Raw genomic sequence first — 27,650 nt, forward strand, 5'->3', positions numbered from 1 at the left:
ACCTATAAAACCGCAGTTATGCCAAAGCCTCCGTCAGAGCAGGAAGAGTAACAGAGCTGCAAAATGAAGTGGTCTCTGGTTTCACTGCTTCTCTTGATCTCAATACTGAAGGACACATTGGGCGAGAGGTAAATGAAATTATAATTATCTATTTTCATGCAATATTATTATGCAAATTGTTGTTCACAATTAATCTGAACAATAAGTCCATAATAGCCGTTCCATGTAACTTTTTGTCTGTGAAATATTGCCTAAATACTATTATTTTTAAAAATGCATAAATATGTTGCACTACAATTGTTTGTCAGCATGCATTGAATGCAGGCAACGCAAAAGGATGCTATTAAAGGATACAACAAAAACTAAACCTCATCAATTTGTGCACAGATTCTTCATCTCAGCCCCCAGTGTCTTTCATGTGGGTGTCAAAGAGAAAGTGCTTGTCCAGATGGGAGGTAAATACCTCAACAAACATGTGAGTGTGTACCTGGAAGACCAAGGGATGCTTATGTCTGAAAAGAAAAAGACACGATGTACAACAGAGGAGGACATGAACATTGTTGAGCTAATGGTATGAACATTTATTTACATTCAAAAAATGTATTCTGGAAGAAAAATAATTTTATTTACCAAGCTTGTTTTCTTTGCATATTTATAGATAGACAGAGAGACATGGCAACAAAGCAAGAGGCGAACTTCAGAGAGACCATACCTTGATCTTGTAGCAGAGGTCAGCGATGACCGTGCAAGGAAAATAACAAAGGTCCTGGTGTCAAACCACAGGGGATATATCTTCATACAAACTGATCAGCCAATGTACAACCCAACACAGAAAGGTAAAAAAAAAAATAACTTTGAAAAAACATCAACAACATAGTAGAGTCAAGAAGTTCAGCATTTCTTATTTTCTATTTTATTTTCAGTGAACTACAGGATTTTCACTCTTAATCACATGTTTAGACCACATGAAGGAACTGTCTGCATATCAGTGTTTGTGAGTAGATGTCTTTGACCCTCAAAACTCAAAACAAAACATATTTTGTACTAAAAATGTATGCACTTTGCTTGGAACAGAATGCTGCCGGAAACAAAATAATGAACACCCTGAAGAGAGCAGAGGGGATTCTCAAAGGCAGTTTCCCAATACCGAGTGTCTCTGAGTATGTTTAAAGAGACTTACAATAAACTGTGAAACATGCATTGACATGGAAACAGAATCAACTGAAGTAATTAGAAGATTCTTTCTGTAGATCGGGCACGTTCAAGATCACGGCACACTATGAGGATGATGAAGCAAAGGCTGCTGTACGAGAGTTCAAAGTTCAAAAGTTTGGTAAGACAAATCTTATCACGAAATGTATCTCAGAGTAATTCACAAACATATTTTTGTTATATTTAAAAAATTCAACATGATATAAAATGATTAAAAAAAAAAAAAAAACCTTTTGAAACGTCACATTGTTTGGTCCTTTTTACAGTTTTACCGAGCTTTGAAGTGAGCATTGAAACAGAACGACGTTACATTTTGTTGAATGACCAAGAGTTTAACTTCACCATTTCAGCGATGTAAGTGTCAATTATTGTAAATTTGCTCCTGCAGAAGGTTATCTTTTGAAATCAAATGGTCTTTGTCAATAATATTATGACCACCACACTCAGGATCTGACCTTTCACCCACACTTCACCCTTCGGACCAAGCATTTTCTAAAGTTCTCCAACAAAACTTGATTGAGCTCAAATGATTTTTTTTTTTTTTATCCCACTGATGATTTTTTTCTGACTCTGCAGGGTTATGATCAGAAACTGTAAGAATGAATGTAAATACAAATCACAATGACACTTAAGGAGCATTTTATTCTATTCTAGTCAGAAACTCTTGAAATAAGCTATCAGTAGATCATTAAAGATAAGTTAAAAAATAAATGATTATTTTGTTTGAATGCATGTGAATCTGATTCTTATTTGTGGAGTATTGTGTGAAACATCTAATTAGAAGAGGCTGTTTTCAGTCTTTGAGATACTTTTATCAATAAATGTAGTTTAAAATGGAATTATTTTATATGTTTTCAGCTGTACAGTCTCCTTTGAGAGGAGGAGTCACAGATGGACTGACTGACTGACTGTTGCTATTGTCATCCAACAGCAAATCTAATTGACAAGTGGAGACAATAAACTTTTTGGCCTAACCATATCCTAGGCATTTAAAACATATCTAATACAAATACAAATTATGCAGACTTTCTGTGCTCTGTTTTCTAGGTATTCATATGGTGAAAGAGTCAAAGGTGCTTTCCACTGCCAGTTTGGTTTCGTGAAAAAAGGTCAAAAAGCACCTCACATCATCAGTGGCCTGGAAAAGACTGGTTCGGTGAGGAAAATACTTTCTATTTACAGTTTCTGCTTTTGCACGTTCGAGATTTGAAAACAATAAAAATTGATTTCACAGATTACAGATGGAAGAGGAAGTGCTACTCTTCAGCTAAAAGACATTGATTGGACACAGCTGAACCAAACCCTCGCTGACTTGCAGAGCAGTGGATCTCAGCTTTACGTGGGAGTATTTGTCACCAACATTCAAAGTAAACACACCCTCAGTGTCCTACATCCAGCACCTTTTACACTCAGTTCCAAAAGTCTTGTCAATCCTGTTGACATGTAACTAAAGAATGCGTGTGGAGATTATAATTACCAAGCGGAAAAGTGTTTGGTAATTATAACACTAATATCCGTTCAGCTTAAGTTGACCAAGCTCATTTATTGTGCTTGTTATTTTAAAGATACTTTATCATCCATTAGTGCAACCAGTGACTCGAATACATTGGATGAATATTATTTGTCCAATAAAAACAAGTAATAGGAAATAAAAATAAGATGTCAGAATGGCTTAGAAAATATCACAGTGAAATTGAAGGAAAAAAATATGTTAGCAAAGTAACTTTTAAAATAAACTTTTATTACCACAAAGGCAGAGTAAAATATGCATCTTCCAATTTTACATACGAATTATCAGGTTATAACAATGTTTAAATCTAATCACAAGTGCAAGATAAATATCAGATTCAACACTGAAAAAGCTTTTTTAAAATTAGATACACTATATGGTGTTTTTATAGGTTTTAACACAGAAAGCAAAGGCTGCGTTCCTAATTCCAGTGAAGTTGGGACGCCGTGTAAAACATAAAAATAAGGATACAATGATTCGCAAATCCTTTCCAACCTATATTCAATTGAGTACACTACAAAGACAATATATTTAATGTTCAAACATATAAACATTGTGTTTGTGACGTAGGATGTGTTGTGCTTTTTAATGTACTCTAGGTTAAATTATTAGAGTAGCTGGAGGGAGTATTTTATTTTTATTAAGACTTTACATTTTGTTATTAAACTATGAATCTTTTTGAGTATTTTTTCTGATACTTGTTGACATATTGAATATCAGTGTGTACATACGTGCAGAAAAAAGTGACGTTACTGTGTGAATTTACTTATTTAGATGGTGAAGTACAAGAGGAACAACTTTACCTTCCCATCGTTCCTCATAAATACAGCATAGACCTGTCTCGAACGCGGTCATATTATGTTCCTCGATATCCTATTGAAGTGGTGGTAAGTTGGAGAGAGACAAAAGTTTAACATTTTAATTACAATACAACATGCCATTCCCCTTATGATTATTCTATTTTTATCCATTTGTTTCTTTATGGTCATTCTGCACCCCTTTTCTTTTTATAGGCGGTTGTTCGACACCCCGACGGCACCCCTGCGGTTGGTGTGCCAGTAACTATTTCCATAGCAAACCATCAGGCTTCAGACGTCACTAATGAGTATGGGGGAGCGTATTCTGCCTTTAATTTTAATCCTACCTCTCCAGTTAGAGTTGATGTAAGCATTTACAAACTCAGTTACAAGAATTACCATTTATTCTCATCATGTTGCTGCTCATTAAGCCTCTGTCTCTTACAGGTCTCTGCAGGTGGTCTTCAAATGAGCCAAATTATTAAACCTGCTTCATCACCAACAGAAAGTTATCTTTACATATCACTTACCAACAAGGTTTACCATGTGGGTGAAGAACTATCTCTAACATTTTTAACACCAACTGTACCAAACCATCGTGGACACATTTATTACATGGTGAGAAAATTAGACTTTGACATGTAGCATGTATAAAAAGAAAAAATAATCATTTTTCTCAGTGTCTGACATGTTTGATAATTTATCATTTAATTGCATGTGTTGCAGGTTTTGAGCCGTGGGATGATAATAACTAAAGGTTCACTTCTCCATGGTACGCGCACTGTAGGCCGTGTGGTGATAACGGCTGACATGGTTCCATCTTTCCGTCTGATTGGTTACTATCATGGCAACAATGGTGACATCATTGCCGACTCTGTGTGGGTCGATGTCAGGGATGAATGCGAGATAAAAGTCGCAGTGAGTACACAGAACGGTTAAGAGGCCAGAGAGACAGATAGCAAACAGAACATTAACCCAGTTTATGCCATTTCAGGACATTTGATGATTTCTATACAATAAACTTACATTATTTGTGAGAAATGTTTGACAAGTAATTGTTAGAAGTTCATAAACTGAAGACTTGAGTTTTTGTGAAGTATATATGATTTATAAGTTTGCATGTAAAGTTTGATAAAACAAACAATATTTCTACTTCCCCTTAGGTTCAACATGACAGACAGCCTGTACCAGGGAGACAAACTAAACTGAACATAGATTTACATGGCCAGACAGCTAAAGTGGCTTTGCTAGCCGTGGATAAGGCATTCTATGGTCTCAAAGCTGATAATAAATTGACAGCCAAACAGGTAATACACACTGCAGGCAAGTTTTTTTTATATATAAATTATTGGAATTCTTAGAAATAGAAATTCAAATACCTTTTTTTTTTTACTTTTGCAGATGTTTTCTACCATGGCATCATATGACCTTGGCTGTAAATATACTGGAGGCTCTAACCCAGCAGAAGTGCTCATTGATGCTGGCCTTTCTTTTACTTCTCAGACCAAATCAGCATGGAGGCAAGGTAAGAAAGTAAATAAATCCTATCGAAGTGACATTTTGTATGTTCTTAATTGCAATCTACGCTTGTGGCTTTATATAGGCCTTCTATTGAGTTTCAAAACTTGCTCTTTTATCAATCCTTGCTATATATAGTTTATGGAATTTGACTTGAGACATTCAGTTTAAAAAACGAAATTGTTTTTTGCTGATTGTGTCTCAAACTTCTGTTAAGAGAATCTGGCCTGAGCACAAATAAGTTTGAAAGAACTGTCAAAAATCGAAAGTCCTGCATATTAGATTCTGGCTGGTTTAGAGACCATCAGATTCTGATGTCAAACAGAATTGTTCTTTCTCTGTACTCTCAATTGAGATTTAGACTTCTCTTTAATTTATTTAATATATTTTGTTCGAATATATTATAATAAAGTATGATGAACAGTGATTTAAACATTTGTTGCTGTTTCAAATCCAATATGCAGGTTTTAATCCTGAATATATATTTATGCTTTTACTTCTTATCAAAAATGTATATATTTATGTTTTTAATTCTTATCAAAAATATATATTTCTTCTTTTATTTCTTATTGTGGCGGAAATATATTTCTTTTTTTAAATATATTTCTTCTTTTATTTATATATTTCTTCTTTTATTTTTTTATTATGTCGGATATGCATTTATTCTTGTATTTATATATTTATTATTTTATTTATATATTTATTCTTTTATTTCTTATTATGTCGGGTTTAGTCCTCCATAGTAGAGTCGTGCGCTGACGTCAAAGCAAATCAACAGTTGTTTACATACAGTACCTTGCGGACCACTAGGGGGCGCCCGTGAACCACCAGTGGTCCAGGGACTACAGTTTGAGAAACAAAGACTAAGAACTGTAAAAAAAAAACCCAGCTTCTTTGAAAGGAATTTAGCACATATATGTGCTAACTACAAAAATATACATATTTTGGTCCGCACTTTACTGCGATTGTTGTGTCAACATTGGACAGAAGTTCATTTTAAATAGACTTATCACCTTGGGTGTGAAAACACCGAAAGGTGGTAGAGATCTGGTTTGGTACATTCAAACCTTGCACCTCCCATTTGCTTCTGTTTTGGGAAATTCTAATATTTATTTTTACTAAATAAAGATGTAACATGACTTTTCATTCAGACTTTGTATATTGATAATATTTTAACAATATTTTTGTGCAGCTTTTGACTGTGGATCACAAAATGTGAGATCAAGGCGAGCTGTGGACCTTAATGAAGAAAAGAGGAAAATGGGTAAAATTTCAGGCCAAACCTTTGTGCTTTGATAATATTATGATAAATGTTGTAACAATACTAAATACAAAATATATATTATTTTCTTTCCCAGCATTAGAGTTTGAAGATGCTGAGCTGAAAATCTGTTGTACACATGCATTTTCTCACATTCCTATGAATGAAAATACATGTGAGACCAGATCGCGGCGGGTCCTTCTAGTGAAAAAAAATCAGATGTGTGCAGCTGCTTTCTTAAAGTGCTGCCTTGCAGCTGAGAAGCTGAGGAAGAAAAAGATGCGAGAGGATCTTCAGATTGGACTTGGAAGGAGTAAGATGACACCCTGTTTTGAATTAAAGGAAGTGACATTTCCCAAATATAATTTAGAAGCTTGTTACAAATATTGCACTTTTGTTCTTGCCTTTAGCTGCAACAACAGATGACATTGAAGAGTTCTTTTTGGATACTGCTAATCAGTATATTAGACAATTTTTTCCCCCAAGCTTTGAATTCAGAGAGTTTTTGGTAACTGGAAAAAAAAGGTAAGACGGCATAATACTGGATTGTATATATAATAGTTTATCACATCCACTGTTGCAATCTACTGCAATTTAAAATCCCAAAATGATAAGTTCAGGTTCACTTTGTCCAGTACAAGCTAAGTAGATGTCCTTATATCAGTGGTATTATTTACCTGTCATAAACATTTATAAAACATTTTTAAAAACTACTGTTAAAAATGTGTTTTAAAGTATATGTTGCTGAACATGTTTCAGTCACACGTTGACACTCCCTGACTCTATCACCACGTGGGAAATTCAAGTAGTCACTTTATCTTCAGAAACAGGTAAGAGAGCAGACTGTAAAAAGAAGACTTTCTTTCAGAATAGCTTTTAAATATTTGCCAAACAAACTCATATCCTTGCTTTATTCATTTCAGGCCTGTGTGTTGTCAAGCCACATGAGCTCAGGGCTTTCAAAGAGTCATTTGTGACTCTGAGGCTGCCCTACTCAGTGAAAAGGTTTGAACAACTGTTCATTACACCTGTTATCTACAACTATGGTGAAAACGATTTACAGGTCAATAAGTTATATAGAATAATTGTTTCGGAAAACTGTTTACTCAAAATGTTTAGAAGGAAATTGACATTGCTCTACTTTTACACATGCATTTGTACAGGCTGCAGTACATATGGAACAAACTGAAGGCCTCTGCTCGCCTGCTTCCGCCACCACCACCTCCTTCACTGAAATCACTGTAAAGAACCACTCTTCTCAGTTTGTTTCCTTTTCAGTTGTCCCCATGGTAACTGGTCCTATACCAATTAAAATACGTCTGTATGACATTGGAAGGGAGAATGGAATCGATGCATTGGAGAAAAACTTAAACGTAAAGGTAAGAGGTTAAGAGTTCTGCTAAATAATGATTTCCAGTATCACATAGTAATCGGTTTCTCTGCTTAATTTTGTTGAAGACTGAGGGATTAGTGCAGAGAGACGAAAAAACAGAAGTATTTTATTTAGATGGTGAGTTTTGGTTATTTCTTAGCGATTCTTGCTTGGTTGTAAAAGTTTTCGTTTTTAAGCACACGTCGTTGTCATAATAGGGCGGAGTTCACGGACTATATATTTTGATGGAGCTGTGCCAGACAACACAGTCCCCGACTCCAACTCCAATATATTTGTTTCAATGGAAGGTGGGTTGCAGTTGGGCTCAGACATACAGCTCAGCTCAGAAATGATATGCATCTAAATCTTTCACCGCTCTCATCAACAGGGAATGGATTTGGGGAATCACATGCTAAGAATCTTCTTTCTCCAGAAATAGTTTCAAGGCTCATCGTACTACCCATTGGGTGCCTTGAACAGACAATGGTGAGACTAGCACCAACAACTTTAGCCATCCGCTACCTTGACTTGAGTGACCAGTGGTTTGACCTGAAGGCTGGGGCCCGAGATGATGCCTTTGATAAAATTGAACATGGTAGGAAAACAACACACAGCTATTTACCTAGTATCACTGTTTGTGATGAACCTGCAGAAATCAATGTACGAATGAAGTTATTTTCTTGTAGAAACCTCCTAATTTATAGGGATGAGGAGATCTGTTACACTTAAATAGTATACCCTCTAGTTTTTTGAAGAGTGGCTAAAGTAATACCTTGGGTTTATTTTATTGTTATTTCAGGAAAAAATGAAGTCATGGATTTAATATTAAATGACCATAGACAATCTACCTTTAAACTGGTTAGATTTAATGACTAATACTTTACTTCCCTTTGTTTCATAGTAATTGTTAGACTGCTCTTTTGGGTGGAAACAGTAATGTAATTTAAATGTATTTAAATTACTATATATATATATATATATATATATATATATACATATATTTATGAACAAATCATAAATATGTTTGTTCATTGATGTCAAGAAAAACTTTGAGACATTCACAGAACTGCTGCGTTTATTCTGAGATGAAAATTGACACAGGTGGAGTCTGTTTATTAACTTCTGAAAATAATTTGTTGTGCTGAATTTTCTTTAAAGGGTATCATAGTATATAGAACTGAATACCCAAACTTGGATGAAAATAATGCATAAACTTATAAAAACTTTGTGATACCTTATTGTTTTTAACAATGAAATACACTGAGGTGTTTGGCTTTAACATGAGAAAATGAGGAAAAGTTTGAACAGCATGAGCACTTTTGCAGTAGACTGTGTGTATGGATCCCTAGTAAAATACTACTTAAACATCAAACCTTTAATTTCAGTCACATTTGTCAAATTCTAATAACAATCTCAAAGTTCTGATTTTGGAATTATGCAATATAACATTTGTAAAATGTCTTCTAACTAGGAAGGACCAGGATATTTATTTGAATTAAAAAGTTTTACTTGAAAATATTACTGTGAAGCTTTTTTAAAAAAAAAAAAAAAAATTATATAATGTTCTTGGTTGAAGCTATCACCACATGTGATAGCTTCACATGTGCTGTATATGTGCACATCTTTGCACATATAAAGCAAAGATGTGTTAAAATAAATGTATCTAAATTGCAGGGTGTAATTTTACTACAAAAGTTGACTATTATCTTCTCACAGTAATAATGGGAGATTTTGTGCTTCCCTTATTATTCCTAAGTGCTTATCCAACCTTATGTGTCATAATTCTACTAATTTTAATTCTCATTTTAGTTGTTACACTGACTGTCAAAGTAATTTTCTCGTAGAAACCTCCTATTGCTTAAGGATAAGGAGACCTGCTACACTTAAATAGTATACCTTTAGAGTGGCTAAGGCAAGAGGACTTGGTGTTATCTTATTTTTGCATTTCAAAAAAACATGAAGTCATGGATTAACTGTTAAATGATCATAGACCATCTACCTTTAGCTGGTTTGGTCTAAAGAAAATAGTATTATGTTTATATTTATCTCATAGTAATTGTTAGGTTGCCACTTTGGGTGGTAACATTGATTTCAATAAAAACAAAAAATAAATAAATAAAAATCTTAGCATGATTGTCCCTTCTGTGTTAATGTATCTAGAATTTCTGGTCAAAATTCCAGAAATTCTGATTGAATAGAAAATACTGGTGTGGAATCACAGTTTATTTTAATATTTTTTTCCCATCTTTATGAGGGTTGCCAGTAAACATGATGGGTTCAGTGGCATTGCATTACTTACTTATGTGCTACTTATGTGGTCAATTCATTTTCAGGCTATGTAAAACTTCTATCATATAAGAGCCGTGATGGATCTTTTCAAGGATTTTATACTGTGAAATCAACTAACTGGTGAGTCATTTCCATGTGCATGGAAATTACCTATTTTTATAATAAATAATTCCCTAACTTTTTTCACTTTGAGTGTAATATTTATCCTGTAAATTCAACTGAAAAATATTTTGCAGTGAAAAATTAGTAAATTAATGATGGAAAGCAAAACAACAAGTTGTAAAGCATTCATACACATTCTTTAACTACAGATACATCCAGTAAATTAGAATATCACTGAAAAACTACACTGAAAGAAAAAAGCTGTTCAGTTTACTTAATTTTATTGTGTACATCCGTCCCACACAATGCAAATAAGTAGAACAGACATATTTTCCCTCTTTCCCTCAAATACTTAAAGCTTGTCAAATCAACATATTTTATTTACATTAGATTACTTGAAAATATTAAGTTGAAACTACAAACATTTNAGAGGACCCGAGCTCAGAGGATGAAAGAGACCACCCACGGAGGGTGAGAGGGGAATTTTATAAAAATAGTAATTTAAATACATTTAAATTACATTACTATAGAGGACCCGAGCTCAGAGGATGAAAGAGACCACCCGCGGAGGGTGAGAAGGGAATTTATTTTTTTGAGCAGTATATATACATATACATAATCTTAGCATTATTGCCCCCTCGGTATAAACATATCTAGGATAAAGGTTGGTCAAGAGACCAGAGATTGTGATTAAAATGAAAATAATGGAGTGAAATCATAGTTTAGTTTAAGATTTATTTATTTTTTCCCATCTTTATGAGGCTTGCCAGTAAACATTATGTGTTCAATGACATTGCTTTTCTTACTTCTTAAATGGTTCAATCATTTTCAGGCTATCTGCACATTTTAACAAAGAAGAACCCTGATGGATCCTATGGATCATTTACGTCTGTGGCTTTAAGTAACTGGTGAGTAACTACTCTAGATCAATTCCATGAGTATGGAAGTTACTTATTTTCATGATAATTTCCAAACCTTTTTCACCTTGGGTGTAATATTTATCCTGTGTCTTTAACTGAAAAACAGTTTGTAGGGGAAAATTTATGAATCACACCTGTCAACAACAAACAAATGTTTAACACTTAAACCTTTGTTTGTTGTTGACAGGTGTGATCCTCTCTGCAACCAGACAAAATACACAAACAAAAAACATAAATAAAAACAAGACTTGTTGTTTCAGGGTGTTGCGACCCGTCTAGGGGGGGCCAGGTCGCAACATGAAGGATCCATCCTCCTCCGATCTCAACAACCGACACACACAAAGTTGAACAGTTGATAATTATTATTTATTTTTAAAAAGATGTATTTGACAAAGGTGTTACCACTGGAGTACTTGGCTTCAGAGTGAGCTATCGCCGAAAACAACAAACAAAAGGAAACTAAATAGTAACAGAAACTTACCTAATCGAACGCAAATAAACCAAAGGACTAAAACTTACTGTCCTAACTAAGAAAAACATGAGAAAACTGAGGAAACATAAACGGCAGCTCACTCCTACACTCCAGAACTCAAACACAGATGACCAAAGGAAAGGGTGTGGCCGGTGGAGATAGGTCGAGGATGGAACACAGGAAGTCCGCTTCAGCAGCTTTTATGTCCGTCACCTCCGGAAAGCAGCCAATAGGACATCTCCGTCATCTTCTTTGAACCAATCAGCGACAGGCACCTGCACACTCATCATTTATAATTAACTTTACTCCTGTCAGTCGTAACACAGGGAATTTTCTATCTTCATCCTTCCATCCTTTCTTTTGGGAGAAACATGTTTTTACAATGTTTTACTTTTTAACCAGTAATTTAGGATATATGACACAAGAACAACTCAATGCAGAAAGTCAAACAGAAAAATTTCCCAAAAATTCAAAAAACAAAGGGTTGATAAATTAAAAAGTGAACAGCCCTTAATTGGTGTGTATCAACTGTTACAAATTGTGTGTATATCATCATCAATTACCTAACCCATCATCAATTGTTTAGATTTGATGATGATATACACACAATTCCTGTTATAATTCCTTGTTCATGATGAGTCATTTCCTCATGAAAACATGTTTGACAACCTCGGATCTCCATGGCAACCATTTGGTTGTGCTTCAATGCTTCCTCATGCAACGCGCCACCCATTCATACAAAGCTCCGTCTTGGAGCAGCAATTCTCTGCTGAGCACCCCTCCCTTGCGCCTCCCCATCAGACTAAATATTAGTTTGTCAAACCTGGGTCCATTACATGCATCTGACCTACTAGGCCATGAGCTCAGTTATAAAATACCAGGCCTTGCCAGTAGGGGGCCCTTTACTAATGAAACTGAATTATAAACACCAAATAATGTGGAAAAACATTGCACAAATCAGGACATGAAATAAAGGCAAGTATTTCTATGGATGTTTCTATGGATTTCATTCCACAGATATGTTGCATTTTATGAATGAAATGTACACGTCGATCAAGGTTTTTATTGTTTGGCAAGAGCACCTTTGGTTATTTCTTCTTTTTGCAAATGTATGTCCCCAAACAGAAAGAACCCTTGTAACATATTAAACAAATGTATGTCCAAATTTCAATACACAAATAGACTTTAAAAGTTACAAACATAACTATTTTAGGCAATTTATGAAATAGATACTCACCATTTATCTGAGTGTCATGAAGCCCAATAAGTTGTCTTCAACCATTTATGTAAGTTATAATTCCTGCAAGCTAGCAGAAACAAAGCTGTAAATGTGTACACTTTTCATGCAGGCAAACAATTTAAGACAAATTTATGGTGCATTTCTCAAGTCATTGTTGGCATTTACCAAACAGTATGTGCATTTCTCAAAATAATTTGTAGAAACAGCAAAAAATAGCATTTGTTTGCTTGAAAAATCCTTAGTTCAGCTCTCAAAATTCTGTGAGTTAACATATCAGTGACTCAAAATAAGTTATAGTTTCTCTATGTATAGATAATACAGTCAAATTGATTAGTCATGGGAAGAGACTACAAAATTCACATTTACATTTTTGCTGTAATTTATTGATGGACCATGCCATGGTGATTCAGAAAGAAAAAGACAAATGGAGAGTACCAAAAAAAAGTAGAAAAGGAACCATAAGACAATCTCCAGTAACACTTTATTTGAAGGGGGGTGAATAAGACTGTCATGACACTGTCATAAACATGACATAACACCTGTCATGAACATGAATAAGCCTTCATGAATATTTATGACTGTTGTCATAAAGTGTCATTCGGTAAATTATGATACTTTTAATACAAAGTTGACATTATTCAAAATGTCTTTATGACAACTTGACATTAACCAAGAAATCATTACTGATATAAATTTGTTATAAAAGTATTATTGATTGCACTTTAAAAATTAGGTAACTTTATGTTATTAAAGGTAAAGTTCAAACAGTAATTTTCTCTGATTAGTACTGTTAAGTTTAGGGTAATTAACTGCTGGCAATATTACAGTATTTTTCTATGAATTTTACAATTATATTTTTACAATATATTTCTGTATTTTCTACATTTCATGACTGTCAAAATTACTTAGGATATATGTTTATTGAGTTATGATAATTCCACATATTTTCTACGATAGTTTAATGCTTTGGATATTACAGTCAGTAACTGTTGGTATTTTACCATTTTTTACCATAGAATTACGGATTTTTTTTTTTTTTTTTTTTGCAGTGTCGACTTACTGTAATTCCTTGTATTTTCTACGGTAACAAAATGTTTTGGATATCACGGTCAGTAACCGTTGGTATTTCACAATTTTCTTACCGTAAATTTACTGACTTTTTTTTACAGTGTGGTCTTCGTTGCTTTTGCCACTCCCATGCCCTGGCTCTCTGTCTTTTCCTTTGTTAAGTTCCTGTTAATGCTTCTTCACCCATCACTGTCTCTACACTCTTAAAAAGTGTATTTGGGCTGTAGTTCATGTTATGGACTTATTTACATTAATCTCACATTTCTTTTGGTTTAGTAATGACAACTTACAAGTTTTTTTTTAACTTGAGGAAACTTTTTACTTTGACTTTACTTGAAACAATAAAGTTCAATGTTGCATTTATATACATCTGACGTCGTGACACAAGCTTCACGAGGGACAGATCCTCTACCAACCAGCATGCTGTGGTGGTGCAGGGCTAAAGGACAACCCAAATAAGGAGGCCCTAGTCCTTGACGTGGCCGTCACAGGTTTGACTCCAGGCCTAAAGATCTTTGCTTCATGTTTTCCCCTTCTTTAATTACTCGCTTCCTGAAAGGCTGCCTGACCCAAAAAAGAAGATCCTTTCTTAGTTTGGTTCTTTATTTGAAGAAAACTAAATGTTTTGAGTAAGACTGACTTCAATTTGTCAAGTTAAACCAACTTATTAAGTTAAGTTGGCTAAACTTAATTGAATTACTTGTTACTAATTGAATTCAATTAAGTTGGTTCAACTATTTTTCTTTTTTCAATGTATAAGACATGCATCTTGGGCCCAATTATCTCCAAAAATGATGACACCCCAACATATCTGCCTTTCAGTTATTTTTACAATGTAAATGCGATATGTTTGAGGTTATTTATCAGTGTTTTTTTGGTCTTTAAAACCTAGAATATTACCAAAAGTCTGTAAAGTTTTAAAAACCAATTCGTACTCATTTTTGCGTCTCATTTTCCTAAGGGTGACTGCGCTTGTTGTAAAAATTCTATCACTGGTGGCAGAGCGTCAAACAGATGGTCATGGAGAGCGGGGTCGAGTGCTCAAAGTTGTACCAGAAGAAGAAATTCGCCACCCTGTCAGATACTTGATGTCAGTACAGCAGAGNATTCAATTGTGTAAATACAAGAAAGATGACTGAATTGTGTAGTATTAACTTATTTTGTTTGTGCAAATTCAAAAACCCCTCAATTCTCATTTTTTCAGTGTAGGTAAGACAGTCTTATGCACACTCCTTCATAAACATGACATAACACCTATCATGAACATGATGACGTCTTCGTGAATGTTTCTGACTGTAATCATTGAGTGTCATTCAGAAAATAATGACACTTTTAATAGAAAGTTGACATTGTTTATGTCTTTGGCATGACAACTTGACATTAACCAAGAATTATATTTCATAAATATGTCATAATAGGTTTTAAGAATCAAACTTAAATGTCAGTATCTCCGTGCATTATTACATTACCCTCTCATTTGTTGTTAGCCTTAACTGTGACTGTCATGAAATCATTATAAGTGAGTCATTAATATTTTACCTTACCTCATGCAAAGTGGAACATATTGGACCAGTTATAAAGATGTCACATAAGTGTTATCACACTGTCAAATGCTTTAATAACAGAGTCCTTCATATTTCCCCTTACCACAAGTAGCTAGAGTTAGAAATATGTCATTAAGTGTTATTGCACTATTATTAATATTGTTATTCTTCCTCAAATTGTATAAATTGGAACACATTATAACTACCAGCATACGCTTAGAACAAACACTTAATACTTTGTTTGAGGAAGAACAAACAATCCTTTGTCTCATTCCAGAGGGTTTAACTTTGGGTTCAGCATATTGTACTTAAGAAATATTAATAATAAAAAAAAAACCTAAAACAGAATTACTTATTCTTTAACTTTATAAAAACAGGTTGTTCCTAGGGCCAATCCAGACCGGCCTGGCTTCAAGGCCAGACTGAGCATTTTTGAATTAGAACTTCCAGCCCAGTTACGCACCGCTCCCTGGAGCCCTGAGAGTTGTGGTTCCAATAAGGCTTGTCAGACAGGGGCTGGTTTGGAGTCAGCCACTGATTGGTGCATTGGCTGCAGGGAGGAGTCGTAATCCAGATCTCTAGGTCAGAGGAGCGTTTATTTTATGTTTAGACTTTCTCAATGTCTGTCATTTTAACTTGAGGCATCAAAAAATTCTCGACTTAATCTATTCTTGCCTCTAGGTTCTTAAGTAATAATAATGACAAATTCAATTGACTTTTATTTTCTTTTGGCTAAGATAATATTCAATAAGCTCAACAGAGGATCCACATTATGCCATCAGATCAAGCAGATAAGTATATGTAACCTTTTTCCTGCAGTGTGAAAAAACATATGACTGTGGTCCCACTAACTGCATATAAACAATAAAATTAAAAGATTGCACCTAAATTATGAGCTATTCATCTGCAGTAGCCTGAATATTTAGAATCTTGCAACTTCCTGGTCTGCATTGTCTGTACACAATCAGACATCAGGCATTTGAAGTTGATCTGGAGGATGAATCTGGACTCTGCGGTAGACTGAGATTACAAGTGCTGTTTCACCCGTAGTGTTTGTAATCGTTTAAAAACCTAATCAGTTAACATTATTTTCATTTCTAAGGGTAAATGAAAATAATGGTAAATAATGATGCCCGCAACATTTGTCTGTCAGTTATTTTTACAGGATAAATATCACATTAATATGATATGTTTGAGGTTATTTATCAGAGAATCAGTTGTTTTGGTCATAAAAACCTAGAATTTTAACAAAGGTCTTTGAACTTTTAAGACCCACTTCTTACTCTTTTTTGTATTTGTTTTTCCTAAGGGGGTCTGCTCTTGTTGTCAAAGTTCTGTCACTGGTGGCAGAGCGTCAGACAGATGGTCATGGAGAGCGGGGTCGAGTGCTCAAAGTTGTACCAGAAGAAGAAATTCGCCGCCCTGTCAGATACTTGATGTCAGTACAGCAGAGCGATGGCTCATTCAGAGACCCAGAACCTATGTTACACAGAGATGTCCTGGTAAGCCCCTTTGGGGCCTGTACAAATTTGACAAAACTTTAAGCAATTCAATAAAAACTAGTTCAAGTGAAAGGTATGGCTTTCCTTTATATAGAAAGGGAAAGACCAAGATGCCGCCATGACTGCTTTCATCACTCTTGCATTGATCCGGTCCCTTCCATTTCATAAAGCTGAAGATCGAAATAAAGTGGTGAGATTTTCAAAGATTACATGTTTTTGCCTTTCAGAATCCACATTAGAAATAGAACGTACTTTAAAGCTGGTTTTATTTTATACTTGACTATATCAAGCATACAATTATTTTTTACCAAATTACAAATCAATTGTATTCTATCTATTGTTTTACAGTATGTCAACATTTTAAAGAATCCTTATCAGTAACACTTTTGCAAAAAAAGAACAGTAATAAAGCAAAACTTTTTTTTACAGGAAGCAACCATAAGAAAGGCAACGACATATCTTGCGTCACAACTTGAAGAGCTGAGCCATACCTATGCAGTGGCTCTAACAGCGTATTGCCTAGCAGTTGACCAGCCAAAGGAGAACAATCAGCTACGTGCATGGGAGAAACTTAAATCAATGGCAACAAAAGGCATGTCAAATCAAACTGATGCTGAGTATAGGGTTCAAATTCATTGCTCGCTATAAAATGTTTTGTACAACAAATGTGAGGTTGAAAGAAGATATGAAAATTATGTAATTTTATTTTTTCTGAAAGTGAGTCAGACTAAACCTTTAATGAATTTCCAAGATGTTTTCTTTTTCTCATATATCAATATATGACAATGATATTTTCATGTCTCCCCTCCCGGCCAATTGATTTTTGGCTACTGCAAACCAGTATTGAAGACAGAGTACTTTTGATATTCAACAAAATTGTAACTTTGTTCTCTTTCTTTGCATTCTTAAAAAAAAAAAAAAAAAAAAATCAGACGAGAATGGTTGCTATATGTGGACAAATGGCACCGATTCAGAAAGACAGAATGCCATCACAGTTGAGACAACAGCCTACGCTCTTCTAGCTGCAGTGAAAAATAACAACACTCACTGGGCAAACCTAACAGCCTGCTGGTTAGTCCGCCAAGAAAACTATAAAGGGGGCTACCGGTCAACTCAGGTAATAATCCTCTTTTCTTGGAGAGTGTTTCTAGGATGCATTTTTTGCTATTATCCATTGAGTAATGGTCAGAAAAAGCAGGACAAGTTAAAGATAACTTAGCTGGTTTTCTCTCTGGCCAGGACACCAACATGGCGCTGGAGGCCTTGTCAGAATATGAACTAGCAAAGACTACTGGTTCTATTGTAGACGTAACAGCAGAGTTCACAGTCCCAGGAAAAAATGACATTCTGAGGCTTGAACTGAAAGACGGAAAAGAAAAAGTGGAAACAGACCTGCAGGTATTAAAGAGCATTTCTTCTTACAGTAATGACAAATGAACATGTCTTTCTCAAGTAATTTTTTTATTTTTATTTTTTTCAGAAACTCAGTGGGAAAAACATTACAATAGAGTTGAGAGGACAAGGAAATATCAAGCTGAAAGTGAGCGGCTTTCATTTCCTTTTTCTGTATTTCAGGATGATATCTGTAATTTACAGAGAATCTATTTTGCAGACTGTGAAGGCTTACCATCTCTTGGACTCAGAGGAGGATTGTTCCAAACTTAATATCAGTGTTAAAGTGGAGGGAAAAGTCAAATACACTGGTAAGCCTTTTAACAATACTTTTAACAGAAAACAATAACACTTTATGCTTACCAATATCTCTGTATTTGCAGAAAAGATCATAGAAAATTATGACTACTACGACGACTATGATGCTACTGAGGGAAAGCAGACCAGAGAAGCACGATCAGCGATTGACCGGTTTGACGCTCTCACACGAAGCAGAAGAGACCTTGAAAATGATGTAAATTCAGACAGCATTGTTACTTACACTGTCTGTGTCAGGTTAGTTGATNACAGATGGTCATGGAGAGCGGGGTCGAGTGCTCAAAGTTGTACCAGAAGAAGAAATTCGCCACCCTGTCAGATACTTGATGTCAGTACAGCAGAGCGATGGCTCATTCAGAGACCCAGAACCTGTGTTACACAGACATGTCCTGGTAAGACACATTGGAGTGTATACATATTTGACAAAACTGCAATTAGATAAAAACTAGTTAATGTGAAAGGTATCCATTTTCACTATACAGAAAGGGAAAGACCAAGATGCTGCCATGACTGCTTTCATCACTCTTGCATTGATCCGGTCCCTTCCATTTCATAAAGCTGAAGATCGAAATAAAGTGGTGAGATTTTCAAAGTTAGATTTTTTTTTTGTCTTTCAGAATCAAATTAAAAATATAACATACTATTAAGCTAGTCTTAAGACCTATAACATGTCCATCTATTTTGCTTGACTGTATCTTTGTTGATTTTTATATTTCTTTCTTGATTTTTACATTTTTAGAGCAAATGTATTTTGTCTATTGTCTTCAATATTTTAACAAATCCTTGTCAGTAGCACTTTTGCTAACACAATCATGAAAACTCCTTCAGCTTCATAACAGGGGATATGTCACGTTGTCACGTTTTTGACAGTGTCATGTCATACGGCATGATATAAATATATTTGTTTTGTTTTTTATTTATTTAAACAAAGTACGACTTTTTTACTTTTTAACAGGAAGCAACCATAAGAAAGGCAACGACATATCTTGCATCACAACTTGAAGAGCTGAGCCATACCTATGCAGTGGCTATAACAGCGTATTGCCTAGCAGTTGACCAGCCAAAGGAGAACAATCAGCTACGTGCATGGGAGAAACTTCAATCAATGGTTAAAACAGGCATGTGTAATCAAACTGATACTGAGCATGGGATATATCAAATTCGTTGTTTGATATAACTTGTTTTCTGCACTTTTAGATATAGACAACATCTGAAAAAGATATGAAAATTATATATTTTTTTCTGACACTGAGTCAGACTAAACCTTTCTTGCTCAAAGTAACTTAGAATTTCCGAAATGTCTTCTTTTTTCCACATATCAATATATGACAATAATACTGCCATGCCCCCCATTCCCTCAACCAATGTATTTTTAGCTACTGCAAACTGGTATTCAGAGTACTTTTGATATGCATCCAAAATGTAACTCTTTATTGTTGTTTTTTTCTTTGTATCCTTTTTTTAAAAAAAGACAAGAATGGTTGCTATATGTGGACAAATAGCACCGGTCCAGAAAGACAGAAGGCCGTCACAATTGAGACAACAGCCTACGCTCTTCTTGCTGCAGTGAAAAATAACAACACTCACTGGGCAAACCTAACAGCCTGCTGGTTAGTCCGCCAAGAAAACTATAAAGGGGGCTACCGGTCAACTCAGGTAACAGTCCTCTTTTCTTGGAAACTGCAGTTTTTGATATTTTTGTTGTAATATGTTATACAATAATCAGAAAAAGTAGGACAAGTTAAAGATAACTTAACAGGTTTTCTCTCTGGCCAGGACACCAACATGGCGCTGGAGGCCTTGTCAGAATATGAACTAGCAAAGACTACTGGTTCTATTGTAGACGTTACAGCAGAGTTCACAGTCCCAGGAAAAAATGACATTATTGAGCTTCAACTGAAAAACGTAAAAGAAAAAGTGGAAAAAGACCTGCAGGTATTAAAGAGTATTTCCCCACACATTAATGGGAAAGGGACATGTCTTTCTCAAGTAATTTTTGTTCTTTTTATCTTTCCTTTTAGAAACTCAGTGGGAAAAACATTACAATAGAGTTGAGAGGACAAGGAAATATAAAGCTGAAAGTGAGCGGCTTTCATTTCCTCTTTCTGTATTTCATGACTGACCCCTATACACTTTACAGTAAATCTCCTACTCTTGCAGACTGTAAAGGCTTACCATCTCTTGGACCCAGAGGAGGATTGTTCCAGACTTAATATCAGTGTCAAAGTGGAGGGAAAAGTCAAATACACTGGTAAGCCTTTTAACAATACTTTTAACAGAAAACAATAACACTTTATGCTTACCAATATCTCTGTATTTGCAGAAAAGATCATAGAAAATTATGACTACTACGACGACTATGATGCTACTGAGGGAAAGCAGACCAGAGAAGCACGATCACCGATTGACCGGTTTGACGCTCTCACACGAAGCAGAAGAGACCTTGAAAATGATGTAAATTCAGACAGCATTGTTACTTACACTGTCTGTGTCAGGNGGTTTGACGCTCTCACACGAAGCAGAAGAGACCTTGAAAATGATGTAAATTCAGACAGCATTGTTACTTACACTGTCTGTGTCAGGTTAGTTGATCATCCACTGTAGACACGGTACTGTGAAAAGTATTTTTACAGATTTCTATTTTTGCAGATCATCAAGCATTTTCAGAAAAAAGATATCCCGAGTGAATACAAAAAGCAGTTTTCAAATGATGATTTAGTTCACCAGGGGGAAAAAGCTATTTAAACTAGCATCAATATCAAAGTAATTCCCACCCAAACCCTTGACTGCAACAACAGCAATTATCCCTTTGCAACTACTGCCATGAGTCTTTTACATCGACATGAAGGACATTTGAGCCAAGTTTTTGTGCATTTTTTTTTTTTAGGCCAGACAGCGTTTCAAACAGAAACAGCCACTTTACGGTACATTCTAAAACATCTAAACGGATTTAAATCTGGACTTTGACTATGCTGCTTAATTCACAAAATAATTTCACAAGAGTCTGGTTTTGCATCAAATGTGAGACATACCACTGTATTTTCTTTTGTCTTCAGCTGATTTGCACATTGGATACTATTTTGGCCAGGCACAGTGGTCCAGTTGGTCGCATTGTTGCATTTAAGCAAGAAAATTCTAGGTTGAAATCCCAGCAAATATTCTGCTAGGGGTCAGATATGTTTTCTCAGAACAAACACAGAAAATTTGAAGATTATTTTTTTATTGTTGTTTTTCTCCTCCTAGTTATAACCCAAACAGCCCTATGACTGGAATGGGCATTGCAGACATCACATTACTTAGTGGATTTGAAGTGAAAGTTGAAGACCTGGACAGGGTTTGTTGTTCTATTTCCTTTTCAACGCTCATTTAACAGTGTAAAGAGTAATTTCATACACATGTCTTAAGTAATTGTTTCCAGAAATGTTGCTCCAGTCTTTCTTCAAGGGATGTAAACCTCTAACTGTAAATGTAAAATGTGAACTATACACATCTGCAGGATGATAAATATTTTGAAAAACAATAAGGACAAAACTACCTGAGATTCTTTATTAACTTTCAATACATTTTAGTAATTAGGAGACATTGGAAACCAGTGACTTGGTTAATCTGCAGTTCAAATTCCCCCTATTTTTATTTTTTATTTTTATTATAAACTCAAACACAAGATTTTACAGATAAATATCAAATTGTGTATTCAATTTAATAAAGTTGAAACCAGTTACTGCCTCATAGAATCCTATTGTCGAATTATTTATTGTTCACATGTATTTAAGTTCTTATTTATTGCAGAGACCAAAAAAATCAATCCAGTAGTTACCCGTAATAAATGTTCTATTTTCTGAGAGTTGATTTTTTTTTGTTTCCATCTCAGCTTACAAAGCCCCCAGAGCAATACATTAGTCATTATGAGCTGTCATCTGGAAGATTGCTGATGTACTTCAATAAGGTACGGTTAAAATCAAGTTAAAATCAGGGTNGGTTTGACGCTCTCACACGAAGCAGAAGAGACCTTGAAAATGATGTAAATTCAGACAGCATTGTTACTTACACTGTCTGTGTCAGGTTAGTTGATAATCCATTGTAAACACGGTACTGTGAAAAGTATTTGACCTATTATAGGATTCTGTTTTTGCTTTCTTGTCCCACATAAATGTTCCAGATGAAGCAATTTCAGAAAAACAATAACCCTAGTAAATACAATAAGCAGTTTTCAAATGATGACTTCATTTATTAGAGAAAAAGCTATTCAAGACAGCTTCCACTTCAAAGTAATTGGCTTTTAAACCTTTGAAGGCCACAACAACAATTAAACCTTTGAATCAATTACCGATGTTGTCGATGTGAAAGAAATTTGGCCCAACTTTTTGTTCTAATTATTTTTAGACCATAGGAGGGTTTCAAACAATATAGCTTCCTTAGGGTACAAGACATAAAAATCAGAGGCAAATCTGGACTTTAACTATGCCTCTTGATCCAACAGATCATTTCACAAAAACCTTGACAGACGGTTGTAGGTCAGCAGCTGTTTTCACCTTGGTTGTAATTTTTGCCTGGCATAGCGGTGCACTCAGTAGCATTATTCACACAAAGGTCTCAAGTTCAAATTCCAGGTTGGCATCTTTCTGGGCAGAATTTTCATTTTTTCTGGCTTCCTCCCTAAATTGTCCATAGGTACGAGCATATCTCTCCGTGGCTGTTTGCCACCTCCAGTCCCGTTTATTTAGACAGGTTTTGTAAAAAAAATAAAATCAAAAAATAAAAAGAATATATATATATATATATTAATTTGGAAACATATAGTCATATGAACCAGAGGAACAAACATATGTAGTTCATATGGTTGTCTTGAATGATTGTAAATTTAGTTTGATTATGACATTTAAGTGTGACAGCAAAATAAAAAACTTAAATATTCTGCTTGGGGTCAAATATGTTTTCTCAGAACAATTCCCTTCTTAAAATACAGAATTAGCAATAGCAAAAGAAGAAAAGGTAAAGACACATAATTTGATTTTTTTTTTCTTCTCATAGTTATAACCCAAATAGCCCTCTCACTGGAATGGGCATTGCAGACATCACATTACTTAGTGGATTTGAGGTGAAAGTTGAAGACCTGGAAAGGGTTTGTTGTTCTACTTCCTCTTCAAAGCTCATTTGACAATGTAAAGGATCATTTTATATGCTACTCTGAAAGGCATGTCTTAATAATTGTTTCCAGAAATGTTGTGCCAGTCTTTCTTCAACGGATGTAAACTTCTTACTGTAAATGTAAAATGCTGAACTATACACATGTGTTGGATGATACATGTTTTGAAAAACAATAAGAATAAAACTACTGCCTTTTAATGTAATTTTTAAAGCAACTTTGCATTAAAAGTGTTATTATTTACCAAATAACACTTCATGACAACAGTCATAAACATTCATAACTACTCCTTTATGTTCATAACAGGTGTTATGTCATGTATCACAGTATCTTGGCAGTCTTATGCACACCCCTTCAAATAAAGTGTTATCGATAATACACAGAAATATCAAATTGTGTTCAGTGTAATAAAGTTCAAACCAGTCAGTATCTCATAGAAAACTACTATCCAATCATCTACTGCTCTCATGTATTTAAATTCTTATTTAATTTAGACCAAAACATTTTATCCAGTAGTTGCTCCTAATAAAGGTTTTGTCTCTTTTCTGAGAGTTTTTTTATTTTTATTTATTTATTTTTTTACATCTCAGCTTACAGCATCCCCAGAGCAATACATTAGTCATTATGAGCTGTCATCTGGAAGATTGCTGATGTACTTCAATAAGGTACGGTTAAAATCTAGTTAAAATCAGGGTATTTCGGATGTCCAGTAGTAACATGGGTTTTCTCTTTGTCTCCAGCTGTATGAAACCAGGGAATGTGTGAGCTTTACTGCTAATCAGATGGTGCCAATTGGCCTTTTGCAGCCTGCCCCAGCTGTCTTCTATGATTACTATGAACCTGGTAGTATATCCTTTTCCATTTTACATAATCTCTTAATGTCATACATGTTGAATTTACTTTTTTTTTCTTTGCAGATATAAAGTGCACCGTGTTCTACTCGCCTTCACGAAGAAGCAAGTTGGTCTCCACGTTGTGCTCAGAGGATGTTTGCCAGTGTGCAGAAAGTAGGCACTCACTTCAAAAATATGAACACATGCAGTATCTAACCATATTCATACCGATTCACCTTTTCCATGTTATACAAACACAACCATTATATAATTGAATTTACATGTAATTGACCAACATGCAGTACCACACAACTGTGTAATAGAAGGATCACTTTGATATGTTTTTGCTGCTCTGGCCCCTCAGGTTTGGGTGGAGATCCAACTCTTTTTGGGCTTGGGATATAATTTAATAACCTAAACCTGCTTTAAATCTTTCCACAACTTTCTCTTTGACCTGTCTGCTGTGTTCCTCAGCCTTTATGAGTCTGTTTTATTTGCTACTGTTCTCCAATGTTTCACAGAACAGATTATCTTACATACATGCAGATTTTCTTTATTCACACATTTGATGCCATTGGATGCATAGATCATTGGCATCAACAGGAATAATTAGAAATGCATAAAATCCCTTTTTCATTTTTTTCTAAAATAATGTGAAAATGAATTATCACTATTTTCAAACCTCAGTTTTTACCATTTTTTATTAACAAAATATTATTTCAGCACCTAAACGTGAATTGCAGAATCATAATCACTTCTGAACTGATATGAAAAAAGGCATCTTAAAATCAGACCTGGTGATTGTTATGTTTATGTGGGTATAAAGAGTGCTGGAATGAAGGAGTTCCTCTGTCTAATTGGTTTAACTGGACACTGTCGCCTGGACTTTCACTATAATTTCTGGTCAACCAACATGAAATAAAAATGATCAGGCAGCACATGTACTGATTCTTTAAGTCCACAAGCACTTTTTGTGCATCTGTGACCTGGGACAGGTTTTTAGCACCACATTTTGCCTGTTTTTCTGTTTTGCTCCATGAAGAAAGTACATGTATGTATCCTAGAATTTAAAAAAAAAGACATTTGGACCTATGTTACGTCTGATAAGCATGTTTCACTTATGGATTGCAAATGTCATTGTGTGCTTTTTTTAGGACCCTGTCATAAAGTACAAGAGACCTTCAAATCTAACCGATTCAAAAACATAAGGAAGAATACTCGTTTTGAATATGCATGCTTCTCCCCCCGAGTGGATTATGGTAAGTAGTCGCTACAAGAATTTACTATTCTGCAAGGATATTGTTGGCAAATAACTCTGAGGATTTGCTGCATTTTTTTCATTTTTTTATATCTACTGAGGGACACAATCCAATAAATAAAAAAACATCTAATATTAAATCATGTGCTACTTCAAATAAAACCGTGATAGGTATGTTTAATTAAAATATCTATTTTCCATAACAGACTATTCAGATTTGTATTTGTGTGTCTTTATACCAGCTTACATTTTAGAAGTCCAGGATATTTCTGTTAAGAGCAACTTTGAGCTGTACAGCACTAAAGTCGTCGACGTCCTCAAATATCGTAAGTGACCAACCAAAGCAACCAAGGGAGCAAGAAATAGAGGTTTTTAAATTCTTTTTGGGCTTTTTTATGGTTAGAAATATAATTTTCTTTGTTTACCAGATGGAGACCTGCGTGTGACAACCAACAGTGTTCGGGTGTTTGCCAAAAGGCTTCAGTGCAAAGGGCAGCTAGAATTAGGAAGACAGTATCTGATTATGGGCAAAGATGGTTCCACTAAAGACTTAACTGGAAAGTAAGTAACATAAGTTGTATTGATAAAAATACAGTTTTAAATACACTGACACTGTTTTTTTTTCTGTCTTCGTAGCATGCAGTATCTGTTGGAATCAAACACCTGGGTGGAAAAGAAACCGCTAGATACCGACTGCAAAAAATCCGCAAACACACGTACTTGTAATGAGTTCAATGAATTTATTGACGAGTACAAAACCGATGGCTGCAGACAGTAAATGTGACTCATGAATCTGTTAGCCTTTACTGCAATTTACACATTACAACTGATGGATAAATTACCTTCTGTAGCATAAAAAATATATCACAAACTTAAAAGTAATAATCACACTGAAAGTAAATGACTTGCTAGAGCGCCACTTTATTTTTTCCAGTTAATGCATTGTTTTTATTTCCTCATGTTGGAGTTACATGATATGTAGCTGAAATAAACATGACTTCTTGTTGGGGAAAAAAATGTGTTTGGCATTGCTTGTGCATTCCAAAACTTACTAAGACTTTATTCAAGAGAACTGTCCAAAATGTTTTAAAGAAGACAGAAACGGTTCTGGTCAAGTTCACAAGTTTAAAGTCAAAAGTACAGAATCTTTGCTGGCTGAAATTGGCAGCAAGAGGAAGTAATCAAGAACTGTCACCAGATTAAGGAGCCAGATGGACGAAAACCCACAGTGGTTTTCAAAAGAACTCAGTGAAGCTGAAGAATGAAGAATCTGCACTCCAAAACATTGACATTAATTTCAGTCTGAACAAGCCTGCTGGTTAAATTTAACGAAGGTTTTAAGATGAAATCTGCAATTGTTTTGAATATTTCTGGGCTCCATGGTGCTAAGGTGGCCATAATTGTGGCCTGACTTGAACTCTAGCGAAACTCTCCGCTACAAATTGAAAAAGGAGATTGCAGCATGCAAACCAAAGGATATTGATGAATTGGAGGCCTCTGTCAATAAGGATTAGGCTAAAGGGGAATTCACATCAGTAGAGATTAGTTAAATCAGGGCATTAATTGGTGTATTTAACACAGATTATGCGTCTAATGTTCAGAAGTGCTGAACATAGACCATGGGAAATGATAGGATCATATTTATTACATTTGCAGCAGGTCATAACAATGAGTGGCTTCACTAAGTCATGAAGATATTTGGAATAAAGAAACTTTGAGATTACATTACACTTCCAAAGCCGCACTTTCTGTTAAATTTGGTTAAATCACTTATGAAAAGTTCACATGAGCTTTTTAAATTGTTCCTGTTGCTGAATAATATTGCATTTACACTTAGACTGAAACTTAACATTGAAACCAAAGTGTAGATTTGTTTTCCCACCTTTCTCCCAGAAA

General features: G+C 34.9%; 1 protein-coding gene across 6 annotated transcripts; it reads left to right on the top strand.

Moving 5' to 3' along the window:
• LOC103150407 (complement C4-B-like) lies at positions 1-26,763 on the top strand. Of its 6 annotated transcripts, none has more exons than XM_016680687.1 (43): positions 1-128; positions 388-571; positions 659-836; positions 924-994; positions 1,075-1,160; positions 1,251-1,333; positions 1,479-1,566; positions 2,260-2,368; positions 2,447-2,579; positions 3,497-3,609; positions 3,736-3,885; positions 3,967-4,137; positions 4,246-4,437; positions 4,683-4,826; positions 4,921-5,044; positions 6,230-6,301; positions 6,396-6,611; positions 6,709-6,823; positions 7,058-7,128; positions 7,222-7,361; positions 7,462-7,677; positions 7,757-7,808; positions 7,889-7,978; positions 8,059-8,265; positions 10,004-10,079; positions 16,615-16,807; positions 16,902-16,997; positions 17,237-17,399; positions 17,740-17,924; positions 18,047-18,151; positions 20,399-20,452; positions 20,539-20,598; positions 20,678-20,768; positions 20,841-20,966; positions 21,054-21,099; positions 21,761-21,851; positions 22,389-22,463; positions 24,404-24,506; positions 24,581-24,670; positions 25,651-25,755; positions 25,997-26,080; positions 26,183-26,315; positions 26,391-26,763. In XM_016680687.1, the coding sequence occupies exons 1-43, from the start codon at positions 64-66 to the stop codon at positions 26,530-26,532; spliced, it is 5,088 nt and encodes a 1,695-aa protein (XP_016536173.1). In that variant the 5' UTR covers positions 1-63; the 3' UTR covers positions 26,533-26,763. The 6 variants fall into 6 exon arrangements, with proteins under 6 accessions (XP_016536173.1, XP_007570076.1, XP_007570077.1 ...); XM_007570014.2 differs by lacking the exons at positions 10,004-10,079; positions 16,615-16,807; positions 16,902-16,997; ... (1 more) ...; positions 17,740-17,924; positions 18,047-18,151 and adding exons at positions 10,894-10,969; positions 14,723-14,778; positions 18,773-18,909; ... (1 more) ...; positions 19,473-19,635; positions 19,989-20,173 and having other exon boundaries at positions 20,294-20,452; XM_007570015.2 differs by lacking the exon at positions 20,399-20,452 and having other exon boundaries at positions 18,047-18,205.
• The last annotated feature ends 887 nt before the right edge of the window (positions 26,764-27,650 follow it).

This window comes from Poecilia formosa, unplaced genomic scaffold (assembly GCF_000485575.1).
Source record: "Poecilia formosa unplaced genomic scaffold, Poecilia_formosa-5.1.2 Scaffold253, whole genome shotgun sequence".
NCBI classification, from domain to species: domain Eukaryota; kingdom Metazoa; phylum Chordata; class Actinopteri; order Cyprinodontiformes; family Poeciliidae; genus Poecilia; species Poecilia formosa.

Excerpts from the sequence above, each read along its gene's own strand:
- LOC103150407 (XM_007570015.2), top strand. The coding sequence starts at position 64 with ATGAAGTGGTCTCTGGTTTCACTGCTTCTCTTGATCTCAATACTGAAG. Across the intron at positions 4,827-4,920 it reads ATAAATTGACAGCCAAACAG|ATGTTTTCTACCATGGCATC; the intron begins GTAATACACACT and ends TTACTTTTGCAG. Across the intron at positions 17,925-18,046 it reads GGGGCTACCGGTCAACTCAG|GACACCAACATGGCGCTGGA; the intron begins GTAATAATCCTC and ends CTCTCTGGCCAG.